This window comes from Spermophilus citellus (genome assembly GCF_964194105.1).
Source record: "Spermophilus citellus genome assembly, chromosome: 2".
NCBI lineage: Eukaryota > Metazoa > Chordata > Mammalia > Rodentia > Sciuridae > Spermophilus > Spermophilus citellus.
The window spans coordinates 31,214,593-31,234,919 of record NC_138183.1 but is presented as its reverse complement, the minus strand read 5'-3'; the positions used below and the strand labels follow the sequence as shown (position 1 = coordinate 31,234,919).

Below are 20,327 nucleotides of genomic sequence, written 5' to 3'. Positions count from 1 at the left end.
CATCCTTTCCACCTCCCAGTAGTTCATTATGCTCCTTTGCTTGGAATGTACATTCATCCTCCCCTGATGCATGTGTCTAAATTCTGAGTGTTCTTCAGGAAAAAGCACAACTTTTGCCTTGCTTTCCACTTAGTAAATTACCAAGTTTTCCACTTAGTAAATTACCAAGTTGAAGGTGATCTTTCTTAAACTTAGACAGATTTAATCTGTTTCTAAACTTTGGAATGTTTATAATTTCTAAGTTGTTTCTCTTTTTTAATTTATTTTTTAGCTTTAGGTGGACACAATATCTTTATTTTATTTTTATGTGGTGCTGAGGATGGAACCCAGTGCCTCACGCATGCCAGGGGAGCACGCTACTACTTGAGCCACAACCCCAGCCCTCTAAGTTGTTTCTCTTTGTGTTCGTCTTTTGACCTTACTTACTTAAGTCAAATTATTTGAGTTTTTTACCTTAAAATTTCTCCACATCACTCAGTGTAAGGAACAGGTAGAATTCTCCTTAATTTAGCATCAGTAGGAAAGAAGAAAACCTCATGCTAGTAACTATGATATACTTAAGAATGAGTGATCAGCAGGTATGGAAATTATTTTTATCTCAGGTCTTTGTGGGAAGGTGAGGGTACTATGTAGTTTACATAACATCATGAGTCTGGATGAAAACTGAAAAGTAGGTACTAAGTATGCCAAATATGGATACCAAAACTTGGTGTAGCCAAATAATATTGGTGCCTTTATGTGTAAGTTGTATAAATGAGAGATTTTTTTTAAAACATAGAAACACTATTAGTAGAGAAACACACACACACACACACACACACACACATATACACACACACAAGTTTTCTGAGCCTTCATTGGAAATTCATTCATTATCTCAAAATGAAAATGGTTTAGATTAAGGTGTGTCCCACTTCATCAACCACCATATGACCCAACTATCACATTCCCTGATATATACCAAAAGCATTGAAGTCAGTGCACCACAGTGATACAAGCCCACCCATGTTTATAGTAGCACAATGCATAATAGCCATGAGGATCCAGCCCAGGTGTCTTTCAATAGACATGTGGATAGAGATACATGTGGTCTGTATACACAACGGATTTTTACTCAGCCATGGATAAAATGAAATTATGGAATTTGCTGGTAAATGGATAGAACCCGAGAACATCATGCTAAGTAAAGGAAGCCAGACTCAAAAGAATCAAGGGTCAAATGTTTTCTCTCATATGTGGAAAATAGAAAGAGAAAAAAAGGAATAAAATGGGGATCTCACGAAAATAGAAGGAAGACCAATAAAGTAGAGAAAGGCAATTGAGAGGGAGAGAGGAGGGAAGGGCATGGGGAAAGTATGCTGTGTCCACGTATGACTATAACACAATGAATCTGCTTTCATATATAATTATGATGCATTAATTTAAAAAGTAATAATAGAGGGGAGACCAGTAGAATAGAGCAAGGGGGTCAGGGAGAGGAAGAAGAGGAGGGAGGGGAGTTATGACGATTGAGATTGATCAAATTATGTTATGTGCATGTAGGAACATGGCATAAAAGATCCCACTATTATGTATAATTGCAACACAACAATGAGAGAGAGAGAGAGAGAGAGAGAGAGAGAGAGAGAGAGAGAGAGAGAGAACTGACCACCTATAATACTAAGCTGACTTTTTCCAGTTTTTCAGACATTTTCATGGGGACTGGGTTAGCTTTCTAAAACTTTCACTTCTTTATTTTGCTGGAGTTGAGGATGGATTAAGTATTCCTTTTGGCTTAAAATTGTTTTACTATCATGTATTGTTTATCCATCTGATTTCTTTTTAATCCTCAAGAATAGTCACTACTATAAGCCTTTCATGTAACACACCCATGACTTAATTTTGGGAATCCTTGGTTCTAATCAATGAAACTCTAGTCATAATTGTGTTCAACCCCTTTATATGTTTGCCCAATGGGAATGTATTGTTTTTTTTATTGGTTGTTCAAATCATTACATAGCTCTTGACATCTCACATTTCATTCTCTAACAGATTGGATTGAATGTTTTCATTTTGAGTTTATAATTTAGATGTCACATTGGCAAGATTCTTGCAGAAAAACTCTGTAACTATCTGGGAAGACTGAATCTTCAAAAGATCTACAGGATTACTGAGGAAAAAGGCAACTATGGGATGCCAACACTGCTGTTGAGTGTGAATGCTGGGGTAAGATTCACCAGAATCTCTCTTTGGGGTGGGGTAATGCAACTTTTTATGTTCAAGAATTTATTTATGTTCACTGTATTCTAGTTCATGACATAAAGTCCTGAGTTTTCATTAAGAAGCAACATAATTATTTGCTTAGTTAGTAAGGCATTGTTAGCTCTATTTTTTTTTCATAAAGCTTGTGTCACTTATCAGGAGGTTTGCTATATATATGGGTCAATTTTCTTATGTTCTTTCGGCTGCAAAACAGACTTTACATCCTCATTGAAACTGTCCATGAGAATTCTCTGAAGTTGCCACCAGATCTCTGGTCTATTTCATCAGTTGCTAAAGATAGTTGCAGATGTCCTATTTGCTCATGCTCTATGAAGTTAATTTTAAATGTTTAACAGAAATTTACAGTAAATGATTCAATACCTTGAGATTTGGTGTGACACAAGGTATTTGAAAACATATGATGAGTATTTCACCATTTGAAGGTCTCAGCTTAGTTCAAATTGCTTGGAACATGGTGTGTTCTGAGTGAGCCCACTGAACTGGAGCATCTTTCAATCTTGACGAGGTGTGTTATACATAATTTGAATGCACTGCTCAGGATCTGTATTCTGTTCCCCATCAGGACTGCAATATCACCTTGAGACTCATGCCGATGGTCTTAGTCCTCGACAACCTCCTTCTCTTTACTTCTACTGGGTGGGCTAGATTCTCCATACACCTAGTCACTCATAGGGACCTTTTTTAATCTAGAGAAAGCATAGATATGACTGTCTTTACCTGATTGTCATCATGCTCTACTTGTTTCATTGCATTCTGTCCCCAGGCTTCTTTCTACCTGTAAGATCAGGTGTCTCTAAGACATAAAAATATCCTAGGTAGATGCAATTTTCTTGAACACACTTTCCTTGAATGTCCCTGGACATTAATTATAATGTGACTGCTGGAAACCTTCCTTTAGCCCAAAGGGGTCAACGATAATAACCTGCCCTACTCTATTACAGCACCTTGTCCTTGTTAATTCTGACATCCCAGTTCAGTACTCCTTGTTCAGCATATCTATTGGTATGCTTATGGTAGAATATAAGTTCTTTCAATTTTTTTTTTAGCAAAAATGCTTTACTATCTGTTATGGTTTGGATGTGAGGTGTCCCCCAAAAGCTCATGTGTGAGACAACAAAAAAAGGTTTAGAGGAAAAATTATTGGATTATGAGAACCTTAACCTAATCAGTGTTTTACTCCCTGATAGGGATTAACTGAGTGATAACTGAAGGCAGATAGGATGTGGCTGGAGGCGGTGGGTCACTTGGAGTGTTGCTTTGGGGTACATACATTGTATCTGGCAAGTGGAGTTTTTCTGATCATCGTGAGAGCCACTCCCCTCTGCCACATTCTTCCACTATGCTGTTCTGTGTCACCTTTAGCCCCGAGGAATAGAGCCAGCTGCCTATGGACTGAGATCTCTAAAACCATGAGCCCTTAATTAAACTTTTCCTCCTGTACAATTATTCTGGTTGGGTCTTTTAGTCATAGAGAAAAAGCTGATTAAAACATTATCTAAAATATGGATCCTCTTATTTATTTCCACTAAGTCCTGAGAAAAGTAATTAATCAGTTTTGGAGGTCTGCTTTGGGTAAAAATACTTGGGAAAACTATTTCCTGATGGCTACTTTCTGTCCAATGGTCAAAAAGCACAAGGAGAAGCTGTACTAATAGATGTTTCTGTTAGAAATACTTTCTCTAGAACAATTACCCACTGAAACACCTCACTCTTTTGTTTCATTTAATAAAACAATAAAATATTTGGTTTAATCATACAACAGATTTTGGATAGTCTCTTTGTTTTCTGAGAGACTATTCTTGCATTAGAAAAAGAAGATATGCATACTATAACATATGACACAGCATATGGAGTTATAATGGCAAATAGCAAAAGTCAGAGTAAAAGAAAGTATTACCTTAGGGTCATGTATTCCAGAAAGTTCTTCATAGATCTTCTCACCTACCATGACAGCAGCCAAGTTTGCTGTATACGTAGAAAGGCAAAACATACAGAAAATGGCCCAAAGGTTCATTAGAAATCTTCCAGTCCAGCATTTTGGGGGTTTGATGGCTGCTGTTCTACCAAACAAGAGGGCATAACAGACATTCAAGGCTGATGAGAAGGAGAAGACTTTATTTCTGTTCCGCCCCTTGGGAGTCATACCAAATGGACTTTTCCATTCATACAGAGTGAGAAAGATGGCAGTGATATGCAGAGCCACAAAAATCCCCAGCCACATAGTCCAGTGGAGTGGCCACATGAAGGCTCCAATGGGAGCTGCTGTATCTCGGGTCCTCACTAAAATGCCCAAGCTGGTGGAGAAGAAAGGGCTAGTGAAATCAATCACCTGGCTCCGTGCAGTGTTGATGCTGAAGGAAGTGACCGCCATGTGGGCAGTCCCACTCAAGAGATCACCCACCAGCCCAGTCCAGTGCCCATTTTTCCAAGCTCCATACTTTCCATCCCCAACAATATAGAGGTCAAAGTCAAAGTTCATGTCTTCTGCTAGCTTTTCCAGCAGATCAATGCAGTATCCATAGCAACACTTCTTGAATTTGATTGGCACTGTATCATTACTGCTATGGAGGCTACTAAATAGGCCGTCCAATAAGGAGGAGTCATTCGTCATAGGGTCTAGACAGAGTTGGCCAGCAGGGCACAAGCCTTCATCATCTACTTCCCTTGTGAAGACAAATGGGTGTTCGATCAGGGTAACCACTCTTAAGTGTAGCTTACTTGGGTGCTGGAAGTGGGTTTTATGCCTCTGGGCCTGTTCTGGCCATATTCCATAGTCCATGACAATCTTCCCGCCCTGCCAGCTGCCCAAGCGGGTCCACATTGGCTTTTCCATAGGGTCATGTTGCAGATTCCAGATGAAAAAGTTGTTTTCTGAGCTTATGATGGTGGAACCTTTTACTCTGATGGAACCACTGAGGCCTCTGAACGTGGTGTTGGCTAGAAACCTAGTAAAGAGGAGCAAAGGCGAAAAGTGAAGAAGAGGTGAAGCCAAAGGTAGGAAGCCATGCTTAACTTTGCCTCTGTTTTAATAACACCCCCCCACACACACTTTTTTAAAGGTATTCTCCATACCTTCTTCAGGCATTAATAAGCTAAAGTCTGTCTGGGAGAATATTTCTATTTCTCTGAACTAATGAGAGCTTACCCTCAGGTTTTAACATCCCAGCCAGATGTTTAAAAAAAAAATTGGTCTTACTCCAGATCTTTTAATTTTTAGCTAAGTGATGTATTATTGTTTTATGTTATAAACTGTTACGTATTTAAAAGCTTTTCAAGTTTGGGAAATTCTGAGCATCTTTAACATAAACAATTTATACCATTCACTATATATTTCATTGCAATCAAATCTGCTCAATAAATATTTCTGGTTTTCAAGTGAATTTTAGTAAGTAAGCAAGCATCTATTTTTATTTATTTATTTTATTTATTTTCTAAAATATCCTTCCAGTTTATTGTAATTGGTTGAGATATTAATTTTTTTCATTGGTTGTTCAAAACATTACAAAGCTCATGATATATTATCTTTCATACATTTGACTCAATTGGGTTATGAACTCCCATTTTTACCCCAAATACAAATTGCAGAATCACATCGGTTACACACTCACATTTTTACATAATGGCATATTAGTGACTGTTGTATTCTGCTACCTTTCCTTGCTAGGAGCCACAAGCAAATAATATGATGCATGGCACTTTCGGTTGTAAGGTGACGCCAGCTAGCCATTGAGATGATATGATTATGTTAAGATTTACATTCATATGGAAATTGGACTCCTGCTGTTCACCTTGGCCTGCTACAGGACTCATGTTATGGGACTCCTGGAGAGTTCCCATTGGTTGGGGAAGGATAGTAGGAGGGAATTCCGGGGGAGGTCCGCCCCCACCCCCTTCAGGTAGACCCGTGCACGTGGGTGGACCCGTTCTGGCTTGCCGGCTCCTGCGGAGTATTGGCGGCTTTTTCAAAAATAAAGTTTTGTTCCTGCTTGAGTGGCTCGTGATTCTGTGCCCAGCCAGACTGAGGCAATTGGACACCAAGGTCGCGGGTTCGTTCCCCGTACGGGCCACCAATTGCCTCAGTCTGGCTGGGCACAGAATCACGAGCCACTCAAGCAGGAACAAAACTTTATTTTTGAAAAAGCCGCCAATACTCCGCAGGAGCCGGCAAGCCAGAACGGGTCCACCCACGTGCACGGGTCTACCTGAAGGGGGTGGGGGCGGACCTCCCCCGGAATTCCCTCCTACTATCCTTCCCCAACCAATGGGAACTCTCCAGGAGTCCCATAACATGAGTCCTGTAGCAGGCCAAGGTGAACAGCAGGAGTCCAATTTCCATATGAATGTAAATCTTAACATAATCATATCATCTCAATGGCTAGCTGGCGTCACCTTACAACCGAAAGTGCCATGCATCATATTATTTGCTTGTGGCTCCTAGCCTTCTCTCTCCCTTTCTCTCCCCCCACTCCTCTCTGTTTAATGTTAATCTTTTCCTCATGCTCTTCCTACCTGTTCTGTTCTTAGTTGCTCTCTTTATATCAAATAAGACATTTGGCATTTGTTTTTTAGGGATTGGCTAGCTTCGCTTAGCATAATCTGTTCTAATGCCATCGATTTCCCTGCAAATTCTATGATTTTGTCATTTTTTTAGTGCTGCCTAATACTCCATTGTGTATAGATGCCACATTTTTTTATCCATTCATCTATTGAAGGGCATCTAGGTTGGTTCCACAGTCTAGCTATTGTGAATTGTGCCGCTATGATCATTGATGTGGCAGTATCCCTATAGTACACTCTTTTAAGATCCTCAGGGAATAGTCCGAGAAGGGCGATAGCTGGGGGTCAAATGGTGGATCCATTCCCAGCTTTCCCAGGAATCTCCACACTGCTTTCCAAATTGGCCTCACCAATTTGCAGTCCCACCAGCAGTGTACAAGTGTACCCCTTTCCCCACATCCTCGCCAACACTTATTGTTGTTTGACTTCATAATGGCTGCCAATCTTACTGGAGTGAGATGGTATCTTAGGGTGGTTTTGATTTGCATTTCTCTGACTGCTAGAGATGGTGAGCATTTTTTCATGTACTTGTTGATTGATTGTATGTCCTCCTCTGTGAAGTGTCTGTTCAGGTCCTTGGCCCATTTGTTGATTGGGTTATTTGTTATCTTATTGTTTAATTTTTTGAGTTCTTTGTATATTCTGGATATTAGGGCTCTATCTGAAGTGTGAGGGGTAAAAATTTGTTCCCAGGATGTAGGCTCTCTATTTACCTCTCTTATTGTTTCTCTTGCTGAGAAAAAACTTTTTAGTTTAAGTAAGTCCCATTTGTTGATTCTTGTTATTAACTCTTGGGCTATGGGCGTCCTATTAAGGAATTTGGAGCCCGACCCCACAGTATGTAGATCGTAGCCAACTTTTTCTTCTATCAGACGCAGTGTCTCTGATTTGATATCTAGCTCCTTGATCCATTTTGAGTTAACTTTAGTGCATGGTGAGAGAAAGGGATTCAGTTTCTTTTTGTTGCATATGGATTTCCAATTTTCCCAGCACCATTTGTTGAAGATGCTATCCTTCCTCCTTTGCATGCTTTTAGCCCCTTTATCAAATATAAGAAAGTTGTAATTTTGTGGATTGGTTTCTGTGTCCTCTATTCTGTACCATTGGTCCACCTGCCTGTTTTGGTACCAGTACCACGCTGTTTTTGTTACTATTGCTTTGTAGTACAGTTTGAACTCTGGTATCGCTATACCTCCAGATTCACACTTTCTGCTTAGAATTGCTTTTGCTATTCTGGGTGTTTTGTTTTTCCATATGAATTTCATGATTGCTTTATCTATTTCTACAAGAAAGCATCTATTTTTATAATCACTTTAAAACTGCAAGGGTTGTGTTTCATTGGGGCTGGGGTTGTGGCTCAGTGGTACAGTGCTCGCCTAGCATGCATGAGGCACTGGGTTCAATCCTCAGTATCCTATTAAAATAAAAAAAAATAAAGATATTGTGTCCACCTAAAACTAAAACATAAATATTTAAAAAACCTGCATTCATAACATCAGAAATAGCCAAATCTTGTTACCATGTTTCTCCTTATAGAGTGTAAACAATTAATATATCTTTCCACATGGGGCCAGTTCAGGGATACATGTTGGATATAATCCATGAAACAAAGAAAAGAATGATAAATAAACTTGCAGTTCTCTGGGTAGCTTCAGGCTACCCTCCCTTGTCATTAGAGAAAAACAATTGGCCTTGGCTCTAGGGAGATCTTCTGCCAAAAGTCAAAGAAAGGAAAATTACCAACTAAATGATAAACCCATTCCTAACTCTATGAATTCAGGCACTTTCAGTATATGTTCTGATATAAACTGGACAGGAAAATGCTTGGTCATAGCCTCTGTCTTTCTTGAGCCTGAGAAGATGAGAAATAAGAGGTAACACATAAACTGTGGCATCTCTATACTTGCCTTCAAGGCCTCCTGTCGGGATAATAGCCCAAAACTTTGGCATCAGATTCAACTGCATTGTAATATTGGCCCAGCCATCTGCTAGCATTGACCTTGGTTAGTTTACTGAACTGTAGGCTTTAGTTTCATTCTCAGCAAAATGGGGAAAATAATCCTTCCTCCATTATAAGGGTTGGACATAATGCATATAAAGCACATAATATACTTTCTGATATGGAACAAATATTCTAGACATGATAGCTATCATTTAATGTCGTTCAAGTTTTGTTTTCAATTGAGGCTATCCCCAGGTCTCTTTTTCAAGTCTTTTATTAGAATTTTTCTAGTTGGACACACACACACACACACACAAATTTGTGTACATACAAATACTGCATTAAGATAAACCCATAGCAGTGACTCAAGACACATTTCAAATTAAAAGAAATTAAATTGAAATGTGGAATGTCACATAGTAGGTATTCTGAGGAACCAGATGATATAAGTCTAAGTGCATAGCAAAACACATTCACCCATTGCCTGTCATAAACAATACTCCATAATTTACAATTGCTAATAGAAGTAGTATCAAGTTATGTTGCCACAGAAGGGACATAGAAAAATCAGAAAGTGTGAAGTATGCACCGATGTTCAATAGAGATAAATGTAAATCATTTTTGAAGATGCTACTATCATTATATGCAATGAAACTCTTCATTTTGATAGACTGCATGTAATAGCAATTATTCATGTTAGCACTCCCTAGTGGGATTCTATCACTTAAAATAATTTCTATTATTCAACAAGTAATGAAGTCTCAGCTATCTTAGACTTTAAAACACTTTTACTGTTTCTTCAGAGAAGCAGGGAACCAAACCATTAAAATATACAGATTAATCAATTGATAATTATCTTGGTCCTATAAAGGAAGGGGGACTATGATTGTATTTCTGATAAGAAATCTACTTTTAGATTTCTTAAAACATAGACATATAAACATTTGCTGACATAGAGAATGAAAAAGGCCAGTAGTAAATAGGTTAATTTTATTTACTCAGTTTAGTAATCTGGAAAGCAAAGTGAAAGTTGTAGAAAGGGGAGTCTTTCATTATTTTAAGAATGTTTGGGGCTTAATGATTATGGATTTTTAGCTTGATGAACCCTTGAGGGATAACCTCTGAATAAGTATATATATACTTAAAGCATCTCAGAAGGTGGCACTAGAAGTCTTCAGAATTTTTTTTGCAGATAATACAGCTCCCTCCTTTCATTAAAGCCTATTCCTCATTAGCAGTGGTAGCAGTTAAGATGACCATGACAGGAGGACAGTACTCAGTTGGCTTTGAGACAGCCATCTGTCAAAGAAAGCAAATCAATCAGAATCCAAAGGTTTCCAGCTTTCCCAGCCCAGAAAACCCAGAGTCTTTTTCACTGTGCAATTGGCACCCATATATTGGGCACCAGAGAATCTCCATTTATGACAGATTATTTATGCCTATTTTATTTTCAGACTTATAGAGAGGGTAAATTAAAGTAATCTCATCGGTACTTTTTAGCGACAGTTGCCTTCTTTATATATTCTTTGAAATGTAATGATAATCAAGTGGAGTATAAATGCTTGCTCTATTAGTTGAAAGATTAAAAGTAGTGCAAAGTTATGTTGCCATCCTGCTTTTGCTTAAATTGAATTTTACCATGCTCCTTTCTACCTTGTCCTGGACTCTTGAATGAACAAGAACAAGAACAAAAGCAATTAGGCACAGTTGTGATGGCATGATAAACTGAGAGAAAAACCAGGTACCATTTTACCACTAATAGTTACAGAGATGAAAACTCATTAGTCTTGAAGAGCTCAAAATCTACTTGTGGGGAGAAAGAAAGTGAAGAAACAATTCACACCAGTATAACGAGTATCCTGATAGAGGGAAATCTGGTGTCACCAGAAGAGAGAAAACAGCTACCTGCAGGTTTCACCCTAGGTGTGCTCAGGAACGCTTCACAGAGGAGGAGGTAGCAGCAGAGCTAAGTCCTGAAGAAGAAAATATAGTTATTCAGGAAGAGAAACTGGAAAATAAAGCTGTCAGCCCTGAGAGATGCACAAAGTCCACAGGTGGAGAGTGCAAACTGTGGGACAATAGGTGGTGAGAAATAAGGCTGCGGATGAGGGTGGGAAATGAATCATGTCATCTCTGAGGTCACATGAGGCCATGGGGAGACACTGAGGAGATTCTGTCTGAGGAGGGACATGCTCATCAGAGATAATTTTAGAATACCTTTTTCCCTTGCTGGTTCTATAGGAAACAGTTTAGAAGGAGGAGGTCCCAAATATAATTCCAAGTGCCAGGTCAAGTGCTTCCTCCTTCTCTCTCCCTCTCTCTCACTTCTCCCTGTGCTAATTTTACAAGGTGGTAGCAGGAAAAGTTGAAAAAAAGATGATATGATCAAGAGATATTTTGTCTTCATAAAAAAGCAGTGATTTTTCAGAGGGTCAGTGCATAGGATCATATTTAGCTCACAAACCATGCCAAAATGGGTCATATAAATAAGACCTTCAGTATTTAGTTGAATGTAAGCTCAGTGTAAGCCCAGAGAGCAATGTGTGCATAAGAAAAGATCAAACTAATCTTTAGTTCCTTTAATAGGAATTAAGAACTTGAATCCAAGGGAATAATACCAACACCATTCTTTATGCTGATCAGACAACTGCTCCAGCCTTGATATGCACTGTAAACAAATCTTCCAGATTCAGGAATGTTATAAAGATAAGAAGATGAAAAGCACAGTGAGGAATGTGGCTCAGTGATAGTGTGCTTGCACAGCATGCACAAGGTCCTGGGTTTGATCCTTAACACCATCAACACAGAACAAAACAACAAAAGATGGAAACTCTGAGAAGGGTCAGTAAGCACAACAATCGGATTGGAAAGCAAGGTGGAGAAATATTTGAAACAGAAAAACACACTGCAACTAGACTGCAGAGAATTTTTACACACCCATTTTATGAGATTGGATTTTTCTTAATAGTACAAAGGGAGCAATGAAGATTTCTGAGCAGTGTAATGATATAACCAGAGGCCATATTAGTAATACTGATCTGCAAGCAAGTAAAATGTGTATATAGGAAAGAAGAGATGGTCACCCAGAGACCACTAAGAAGAATATTACGACACCTTTGCAATCATATGAGGACCTGGCTCTCACTCTAGGAGTGAGGACCTAGCTTAGCACTGTGCCTTGCACACAGTGATGTTTAAGAGACCAGTCCAGCAACACCCTCACTGCCACCACAAGCAATCCTTTCTGCTTAAATGAATGAGGCTCGTTAATTAATTTTACTTTATTGAAAGTCTCTCATTATGTCACTAGTTAAGAATAAGTTAGATTTTTATGGAACCTGAGATAAAATTGGTACTTTGTAAATTACTTTAAAATGTTTTGAGACAGTTCATCGTATAAGCAAGATCTGTATTTACTATATTTATGATCTACTCTAGAAGCCGTATTAGCACACAAAATCCCAACATACTAATTAAAGGATTTTCATACTTACTCATTCAAACAAATGAGCAAAGATATTAACAAACAACAAATTACCCATTCAATCATTTATGCATTCAACAATACTCACTAAATGCCAGGCACTGGTCTAGGTGCCTAGCAGTGAATGAAGACAGGAATCTATGCAGCTTATATGCAGCTTATATTCTATGGAAGGAGGCAGAACAAATATGCTAAATGGATAATATGCATGAGATATTAGATGGCACTCAATGCAAAGGACAAAAATAAAGTAGGAAGACCAGGGAAGGCTTTCTCTCTGAGAAGGTGATATTTGAATAAAGAGCTGAAGGAGGGGTAAGAACCAGAAGGAGGATATCTGGGTAAGGAGCATTCCATGTATAGAGAAAAACGAGTCCCAAGTCACTGAAGTGGGGGTGTTTCTGGAGTATATGAGCAGGGATGAGGGCAGAGTAGTTGAAGATGCAGTCAGAGAAAATTTGTAGGGGGGGGGGTTTGGGAAAAATAGGTTTTTCTAGGTCATTGTAAGTACTCTTTTTCCTTGATGTGAGATGGACAGCCATTGGTAGATTGTGAATACAAAGATGATTTGATATGACTTGTGTTTTAACAGGATTGTCACAGTGCTGCTAAAAATGGACTTTGGTGACAAGAGCAGAGACAGAGGGACCAGTTAGGAAGCTATTTCACACATGTAGACAAAAGGTGATGGTGGTACGGACTGAGGGGGTAGTTATGGTGGTGGGAAGAATTAATTGGATCTTGATATGTTTTGAAGTTGGAATTGACAGAATTTTCTGACAGCTCAGACAGGGTTGCTAGGAAAAGGAGGGTCAAGGATGCCACGGAGGTTTGTACCCTGAGCAGCTGCAAGGATGGAATTGCCATTGAGACAAAGAAAACCATAGGGGAATCAGATTTGAGATGGGAGAGAACCCAATTTTGTGGCTGTTAAATTTGAGATAACTTATAAAGATACAGACTCATGTCAAGGAGGTAGTTGGATCATCTGGAGCTCAAAAAATAAGGTCTACACTGCAGATGAAAATTAGGAAACCATCAACATATACACAGCATTTAGGACCAAATGAGATCACTATGTGAAGATTATAGGTGAAGAGAAGGTCAGTGAATGAGTCCTGGGACACTCTAACATTTACAGGTAGCACTGGTGAGGAAGAAGTACGAAAAGATACAGAGAATAACCACAGATGTAGGAGAACAGGCTGTGATGTGTTCTAGAAGCCGAGTAAAAGGTGTTTGAGGAAGAGGACAGTGATGGAATATATCAAATGCTTCTAGCAGATGGATGAAACAAAGACAGAATTGACCACTGGCTTTAGAAATGTGCAGGTCACTGGTGACTTCTGTAGGGTGATTTTGGTAAAGTGCTGAAGCCTAATACCTCAGTGGGGCAGATTCAAGGGAGAATGTGAAGAGAGAAATGGGAGGTAACTCCTTAGAACATGATGTAAAGAGAAGAATACAAATGGAATAGTGATGGAGGGGGAAATCAAGTAAACATCTACATGGGTACGTGTGTATATCATACATGCATAGGTGTATGTATTTCAGGTGGAAAATGATACACTGGTTCTTATGCCAATGGTAATGATCCAGTTAAGTGGAGAAATCATTAATGTAGGAGAGACAGGAAAGAATGTCAGGAATAATGCTCTTGAGGAGGCAAAAATGTTGTGTCTTAAGGCACAAGTAGAGAGGTAATGGTCTCTGCTCTGAGAAAGTCAGACAGAATATAGGTGGTGGATGGATATAATAGGAAACTCCTGGTTTTAACTCATTTAGGACATCTTAAAAGAAAATATGGGGGCTGGGGTTGTGGCTCAGCAGTAGAGCATTTGCCTAGCATGTGTGAGGCACTGGGCTCGATCCTCAGCACCACATAAAAATAAACAAATAAAATAAAGGTATTGTGTCCAATTATAACTAAAAAAAAAAAGGAAAGAAAATGTGGTCTATATACACAATGGAGTTTTAGCTCAGCCATACAGAAGAAATAAATTATGGCAGTTGCTGGTAAATGGATGGATCTGGAGACTATCATGCTAAGTGAATAAGCCAGATCAAAAAGTCAAAGGTTGAATATTTTCTCTGGTACATGGAAGCTAATCAAAAATAAGGAGGAAAAAAATAAGAGATAGAGGGAGAGGAAGAGGGAAAGGGAGAGGGAGAGGGGAGGAAGGGGAGGGGGAATGGAATTCCATGAAAATATAAGAATGGTTGGTGAACTAGATGAAGGAGAAGAGGGGGAGAGAGAAGGGATAGGATAAGAGAAGAACAGAGAAATGAATCTAACCTAATTTTCCTATGTACATATATGAATATACCACAGTAACTATTACTGTGGTATATTCATATATACCACAGTAAAAGTTACTGTCTACAAGACACTAATCCCCTTCCTCCCCCACAAAAAATTCTAAAAGTGAATAACAGGTTAACAGAGTAAAGAGAACATGAAGAGGAGGAAGAGAGGGAAAGAGGAAATACTGGGGACTGAATTTGAAGACAAAGTTTATCAACTTGAAAAGAATATAGTCAACACAGAAAAGATGCTTAAATCCCACGAGCAATCTATTCAAGAGATATGGGATGTCATAAAAAAACCAAATTTGAGAGTCATCAGGATAGAAGAAGGCATAGAGAATCAAAAACAAAGGAATGGACAACCTATTAAATGAAATAATTCTAGAAAACTTCCCAGAGCTGAAAGATGGAATGGATTGCCAAATCCTGGAAGCCTACAGGACCCCAAACATTCAAAACCGTAATAGACCAACTCCAAGACACATAATTATGAAGATAGCCAACATACAGAACAAGGAGAGAATATTAAAAGCTACGAGAGAAAGGAGGCAGATTACATTCAGGGGTAAACCAATTAGGTTAACGACTGATTTTTCATCACAGACTTTGAAATCAAGAAGATCCTGGAACAATGTATTTCAAATGCTGAAAAATAATGGATTCCAACCAAGAATACTGTATCCAGCAAAATTAAGCTTCAGATTTGACAATAAAATTAAAATCTTCCACGATAAACAAAAGCTAAAAGAATTCGCAGCCAGAAAACCAGCACTGCAAAGCATTTTGAGCAAAATACTACAAGAAGAGGAATTGAAAAATAGTGCCCAAAACTAACAGCGGGAGGTATCTCAGTAAAGGGGGAGGAAAATAACCAAAAAGGAAAAACTAGTCAAACTAAAATAAATAAATAAATAAACATGACTGGAAGTACAAATCATATTTCAATTGTAACCTTAAATGTTAATGGCCTAAACTCACCAATCAAGAGACATAGGCTAGTAAACTGGATCAAAAAAACAAATCCAACAATATGCTGCCTTCAGGAGACTCATATGATAGAAAAAGACTTACACAGGCTAAAGGTAAAAGGTTGGGAAAAATCATACCACTCACATGGCCCACGGAAGCAAGCAGAAGTGGCCATACTCATATCGAATAAAATCAACTTGAAACCTAAGTTAATCAAAAGGGATAAAGAAGGACACTATATACTGTTAAAAGGAACCATCCACCAGCAAGACATAACAATTATCAATTTGTATGCACCAAACAATGGAGCTGCAACATTCATAAAACAAACTCTCCTCAAGTTCAAGAGTCAAATAGACTACAACACAATAATTATGGGTGACTTCAACACACCGATCTCGCCATTAGACAGATCCTCTAGACAAAAGCTGAATAAAGAAACTATAGAACTCAATAGCACAATCAATAACCTAGACTTAACCGACAAATATAGAATATATCAACCATCATCAAGTGGATACACGTTCTTCTCAGCAGCACATGGATCCTAATCAAAGATAGACCATATATTATGCCATAGGGCACCTCTTAGTAAATATAAAGGTGTGGAGATAATACCATGCACCATATCTGATCATAATGGAATGAAACTGGAAATCAATGATAAAAGAAGGAAGGAAAAATCGTACATCACATGGAAAATGAACAATATGTTACTGAATGATCAATGGGTTACAGAAGACATAAAGGAGGAGATAAAAAATTCTTAGAGACAAATGACAATACAGACACAACATACTGGAATCTATGGGACACAATGAAAGCAGTTTTAAGAGGGAAATTCATTTCTTGGAGTTCTTTCCTCAAAAAAAGAAAAAAACCAACAAATAAATGAACTCACACTACACCTCAAAAACCTAGAAAAGGAAGAGCAAAACAACAGCAAATGTAGTAGAAGACAAGAAATAATTAAAATTAGAGCAGAAATCAACGAAATTGAAACAAAAAAAAACATTGAAAAAATTGAAAAAACTAAAAGTTGGTTCTTTGAAAAAATAAATAATATTGACAGGCCCTTAGCCATGCTAACGAAGAGAAGAAGAGAGAGAACTCAAATTACTAACATACAGGATGAAAAAGGCAATATCACAACAGACACTACAGAAATACAGAAGATAATTAGAAAGTATTTTGAAACCCTATATTCCAATAAAATAGAAGATAATGAAGATATCGATAAATTTCTTAAGTCATACGATCTGCCCAGATTGAGTCATGAAGACACACACAATTTAAACAGACCAATAACAAAGGAAGAAATAGAAGAAGCCATCAAAATACTACCAACCAAAAAAAGCCCTGGACCAGATGGGTATACAGTGGAGTTCTACAAAACCTTCAAAGAAGAATTAATACCAATACTTTTCAAGCTATTTCAAGAAATAGAAAAAGAAGGAGTTCTTCCAAATTCATTCTATGAGGCCAACATCACCCTGATCCCGAAACCAGACAAAGACACTTCAAAGAAAGAAAACTACAGACCAATATCTCTAATGAACTTGGATGCAAAAATTCTCAATAAAATCCTGGCGAATCGAATACAAAAGCATATCAAAAAAATTGTGCATCAAGATCAAGTATGATTCATCCCTGGGATGCAAGGATGGTTCAATATACGAAAATCAATAAATGTAATCCACCACATCAATAGACTTAAAGACAAGAACCATATGATCATCTCGATAGATGCAGAAAAAGCATTCAACAAAGTACAGCACCCCTTTATGTTCAAAACATTAGAAAAACTAGGGATAACAGGAACTTACCTCAACATTGTAAAAGCTATATATGCTAAGCCTCAGGCTAGCATCATTCTAAATGGAGAAAAAGTGAAGGCATTCCCTCTAAAATCTGGAACTAGACAGGGATGCCCTCTGTCACCACTTCTATTCAATTTAGTTCTTGAAATACTAGCCAGAGCAATTAGACAAAAGAAATTAAAGGCATAAAAATAGGAAAAGAAGAACTTAAATTATCGCTATTTGCAGATGACATGATAATATATTTAACAGACCCAAAAGGGTCTACAAAGAAACTGCTAGAGTTAATAAATGAATTCAGCAAAGTGGCAGGATATAAAATCAACACACATGAATCAAAGGCATTTCTGTATATCAGCGACAAAACTTCTGAAATGGAAATGAGGAAAACCACTCCATACACAATATCCTCAACGAAAATAAGATACTTGGGAATCAACCTAACAAAAGAGGTGAAAGATTTATACAATGAAACTACAGAACCCTAAAGAGAGAGATAGAAGAAGATCTTAGAAGATAGAAAAATGTACCCTGTTCATGGATAGGCAGAACTAACATCATCAAAATGGCGATATTACCCAAAGTTCTCTACAGGTTCAATGCGATGCCAATCAAAATCCCAACGGCATTTCTTGTACAAAAAGATAAAGCAATCGTGAAATTCATATGGAAAAACAAAAGACCCAGAATAGCAAAAGCAATTCTAAGCAGAAAGTGTGAATCTGGAGGTATAGCGATACCAGAGTTCAAACTGTACTGCAAATCAATAGTAATAAAAACAGCGTGGTACTGGTACCAAAACAGGCAGGTGGACCAATGGTACAGAATAGAGGACACAGAAACCAATCCACAAAATTACAAGGGGCTAAAAGCATGCAAAGGAGGAAGGATAGCATCTTCAACAAATGGTGCTGGGAAAATTGGAAATCCATATGCAACAAAATGAAACTGAATCCCTTTCTCTCGCCATGCACAAAAGTTAACTCAAAATGGATCAAGGAGCTAGATATCAAATCAGAGACACTGCGTCTAATAGAAGAAAAAGTTGGCTACAATCTACATACTGTGGGGTTGGGCTCCAAATTCCTTAATAGGACGCCCATAGCCCAAGAGTTAATAACAAGAATCAACAAATGGGACTTACTTAAACTAAAAAGTTTTTTCTCAGCAAGAGAAACAATAAGAGAGGTAAATAGGGAGCCTACATCCTGGGAACAAATTTTTACCCCTCACACTTCAGATAGAGCCCTAATATCCAGAATATACAAAGAACTCAAAAAAATTAAACAATAAGATAACAAATAACCCAATCAACAAATGGGCCAAGGACCTGAACAGACTCTTCAAAGAGGAGGACGTACAATCAATCAACAAGTACATGAAAAAATGCTCACCATCTCTAGCAGAGAAATGCAAATCAAAACCACCCTAAGATACCATCTCACTCCAGTAAGATTGGCAGCCATTATGAAGTCAAACAACAATAAGTGTTGGCGAGGATGTGGGGAAAAGAGTACACTTGTACACTGCTGGTGGGACTGCAAATTGGTGAGGCCAATTTGGAAAGCAGTATAGAGATTCCTGGGAAAGCTGGGAGTGGATCCACCATTTGACCCAGCTATCACCCTTCTCGGACTATTCCCCGAGGATCTTAAAAGAGTGTACTATAGGGATACTGCCACATCAATGATCATAGTGGCAAAAAAAAAAAAAAATGATCATAGTGGCACAATTCACAATAGCTAGACTGTGGAACCAACCTAGATGCCCTTCAATAGATGAATGGATAAAAAAAAAAATGTGGCATCTATACACAATGGAGTATCAGGCAGCACTAAAAAAATGACAAAATCATAGAATTTGCAGGGAAATGGATGGCATTAGAACAGATTATGCTAAGCGAAGCTAGCCAATCCTTAAAAAACAAATGCCAAATGTCTTATTTGATATAAAGAGAGCAACTAAGAACAGAACAGGGAATCAGAGCATGAGGAAAAGATTAACACTAAACAGAGACGAGTGGGGGGAGAGAAAGGGAGAGAGAAGGGAAAGCATATGGAAATGGTAGGAGACCCTCAATGTTACACAAAATTACATATAAGAGGTTGTGAGGGGAAAGGGGGGGGGACAAGGGAGAGAATTGAACAACAGCAGATGAGGTAGAGAGGGAAGATGGGAGGGGAGGGGAGGGGGGATAGTAGGGGATAGGAAAGGTAGCAGAATACAACAGTCACTAATATGCCAGTATGTAAAAATGTGAGTGTGTAACCGATGTGATTCTGCAATTTGTATTTGGGGTAAAAATGGGAGTTCATAACCCAATTGAGTCAAATGTATGAAAGATGATATATCATGAGCTTTGTAATGTTTTGAACAACCAATAAAAAAAATAAAAAATAAAAAATAAAAAAAATAAATTATCTTGGGCTGGGTTGTAGCTCAGTGGTAGAATGCTTGCCTCACATGTGGAAGGCACTGGGTTCAATTCTCATCACCACATAAAAATAAAATGAAGGTATTATGTCCAACTACAGCTAAAAATAATATTTAAAAAAATAAATTATCTTGAAAATGTGAAAAAAAATATATATAATCCTTTAATTCATCTTAAAATTTCTTCTATTAAACTTTTTACTTTTCCTGGTCAATTTTGGCAAATGATATTCTCCTTGGAATGTGTTGCTAAAGAGGTGCATACAATGTCATTTATGCTAAGTTAGGAATTTCTCCTCAATTAATTTTGACTTTTCATTTAAATTTACCTCTTTGTTTTTTAAAATATTTTTTTAGTTATAGATGGACACAATATTTTTATTTTGTTTCTTTATTTTTATGTGGTGCTGAGGATAAAACCCAGTGCTTCATATGTTCGAGGCAGGCGCTCTGTCACTGAGCCACAACCCCAGCCCCTACGTCTTTCTTTTCTCATTTATTTATTTATTTTTTGATGAGGATATATCTGTGCTCACGTTTTATTTTATAATAA

General features: G+C 38.0%; 1 protein-coding gene across 2 annotated transcripts in view; it reads right to left on the bottom strand.

The window, feature by feature from the left end:
• GRIN3A (glutamate ionotropic receptor NMDA type subunit 3A) overlaps positions 1-20,327 on the bottom strand; it is a gene marked incomplete at its 5' end in the record, with an annotated part of 175,024 nt that overhangs the window by 94,925 nt on the left and 59,772 nt on the right. For both annotated transcript variants that reach the window (XM_081281130.1, XM_081281131.1), the window contains one exon: positions 4,160-5,207. In XM_081281130.1, the coding sequence (XP_081137256.1) occupies positions 4,160-5,207 (1,048 nt within the window). The remainder of the gene's footprint in view (positions 1-4,159; positions 5,208-20,327) is intronic.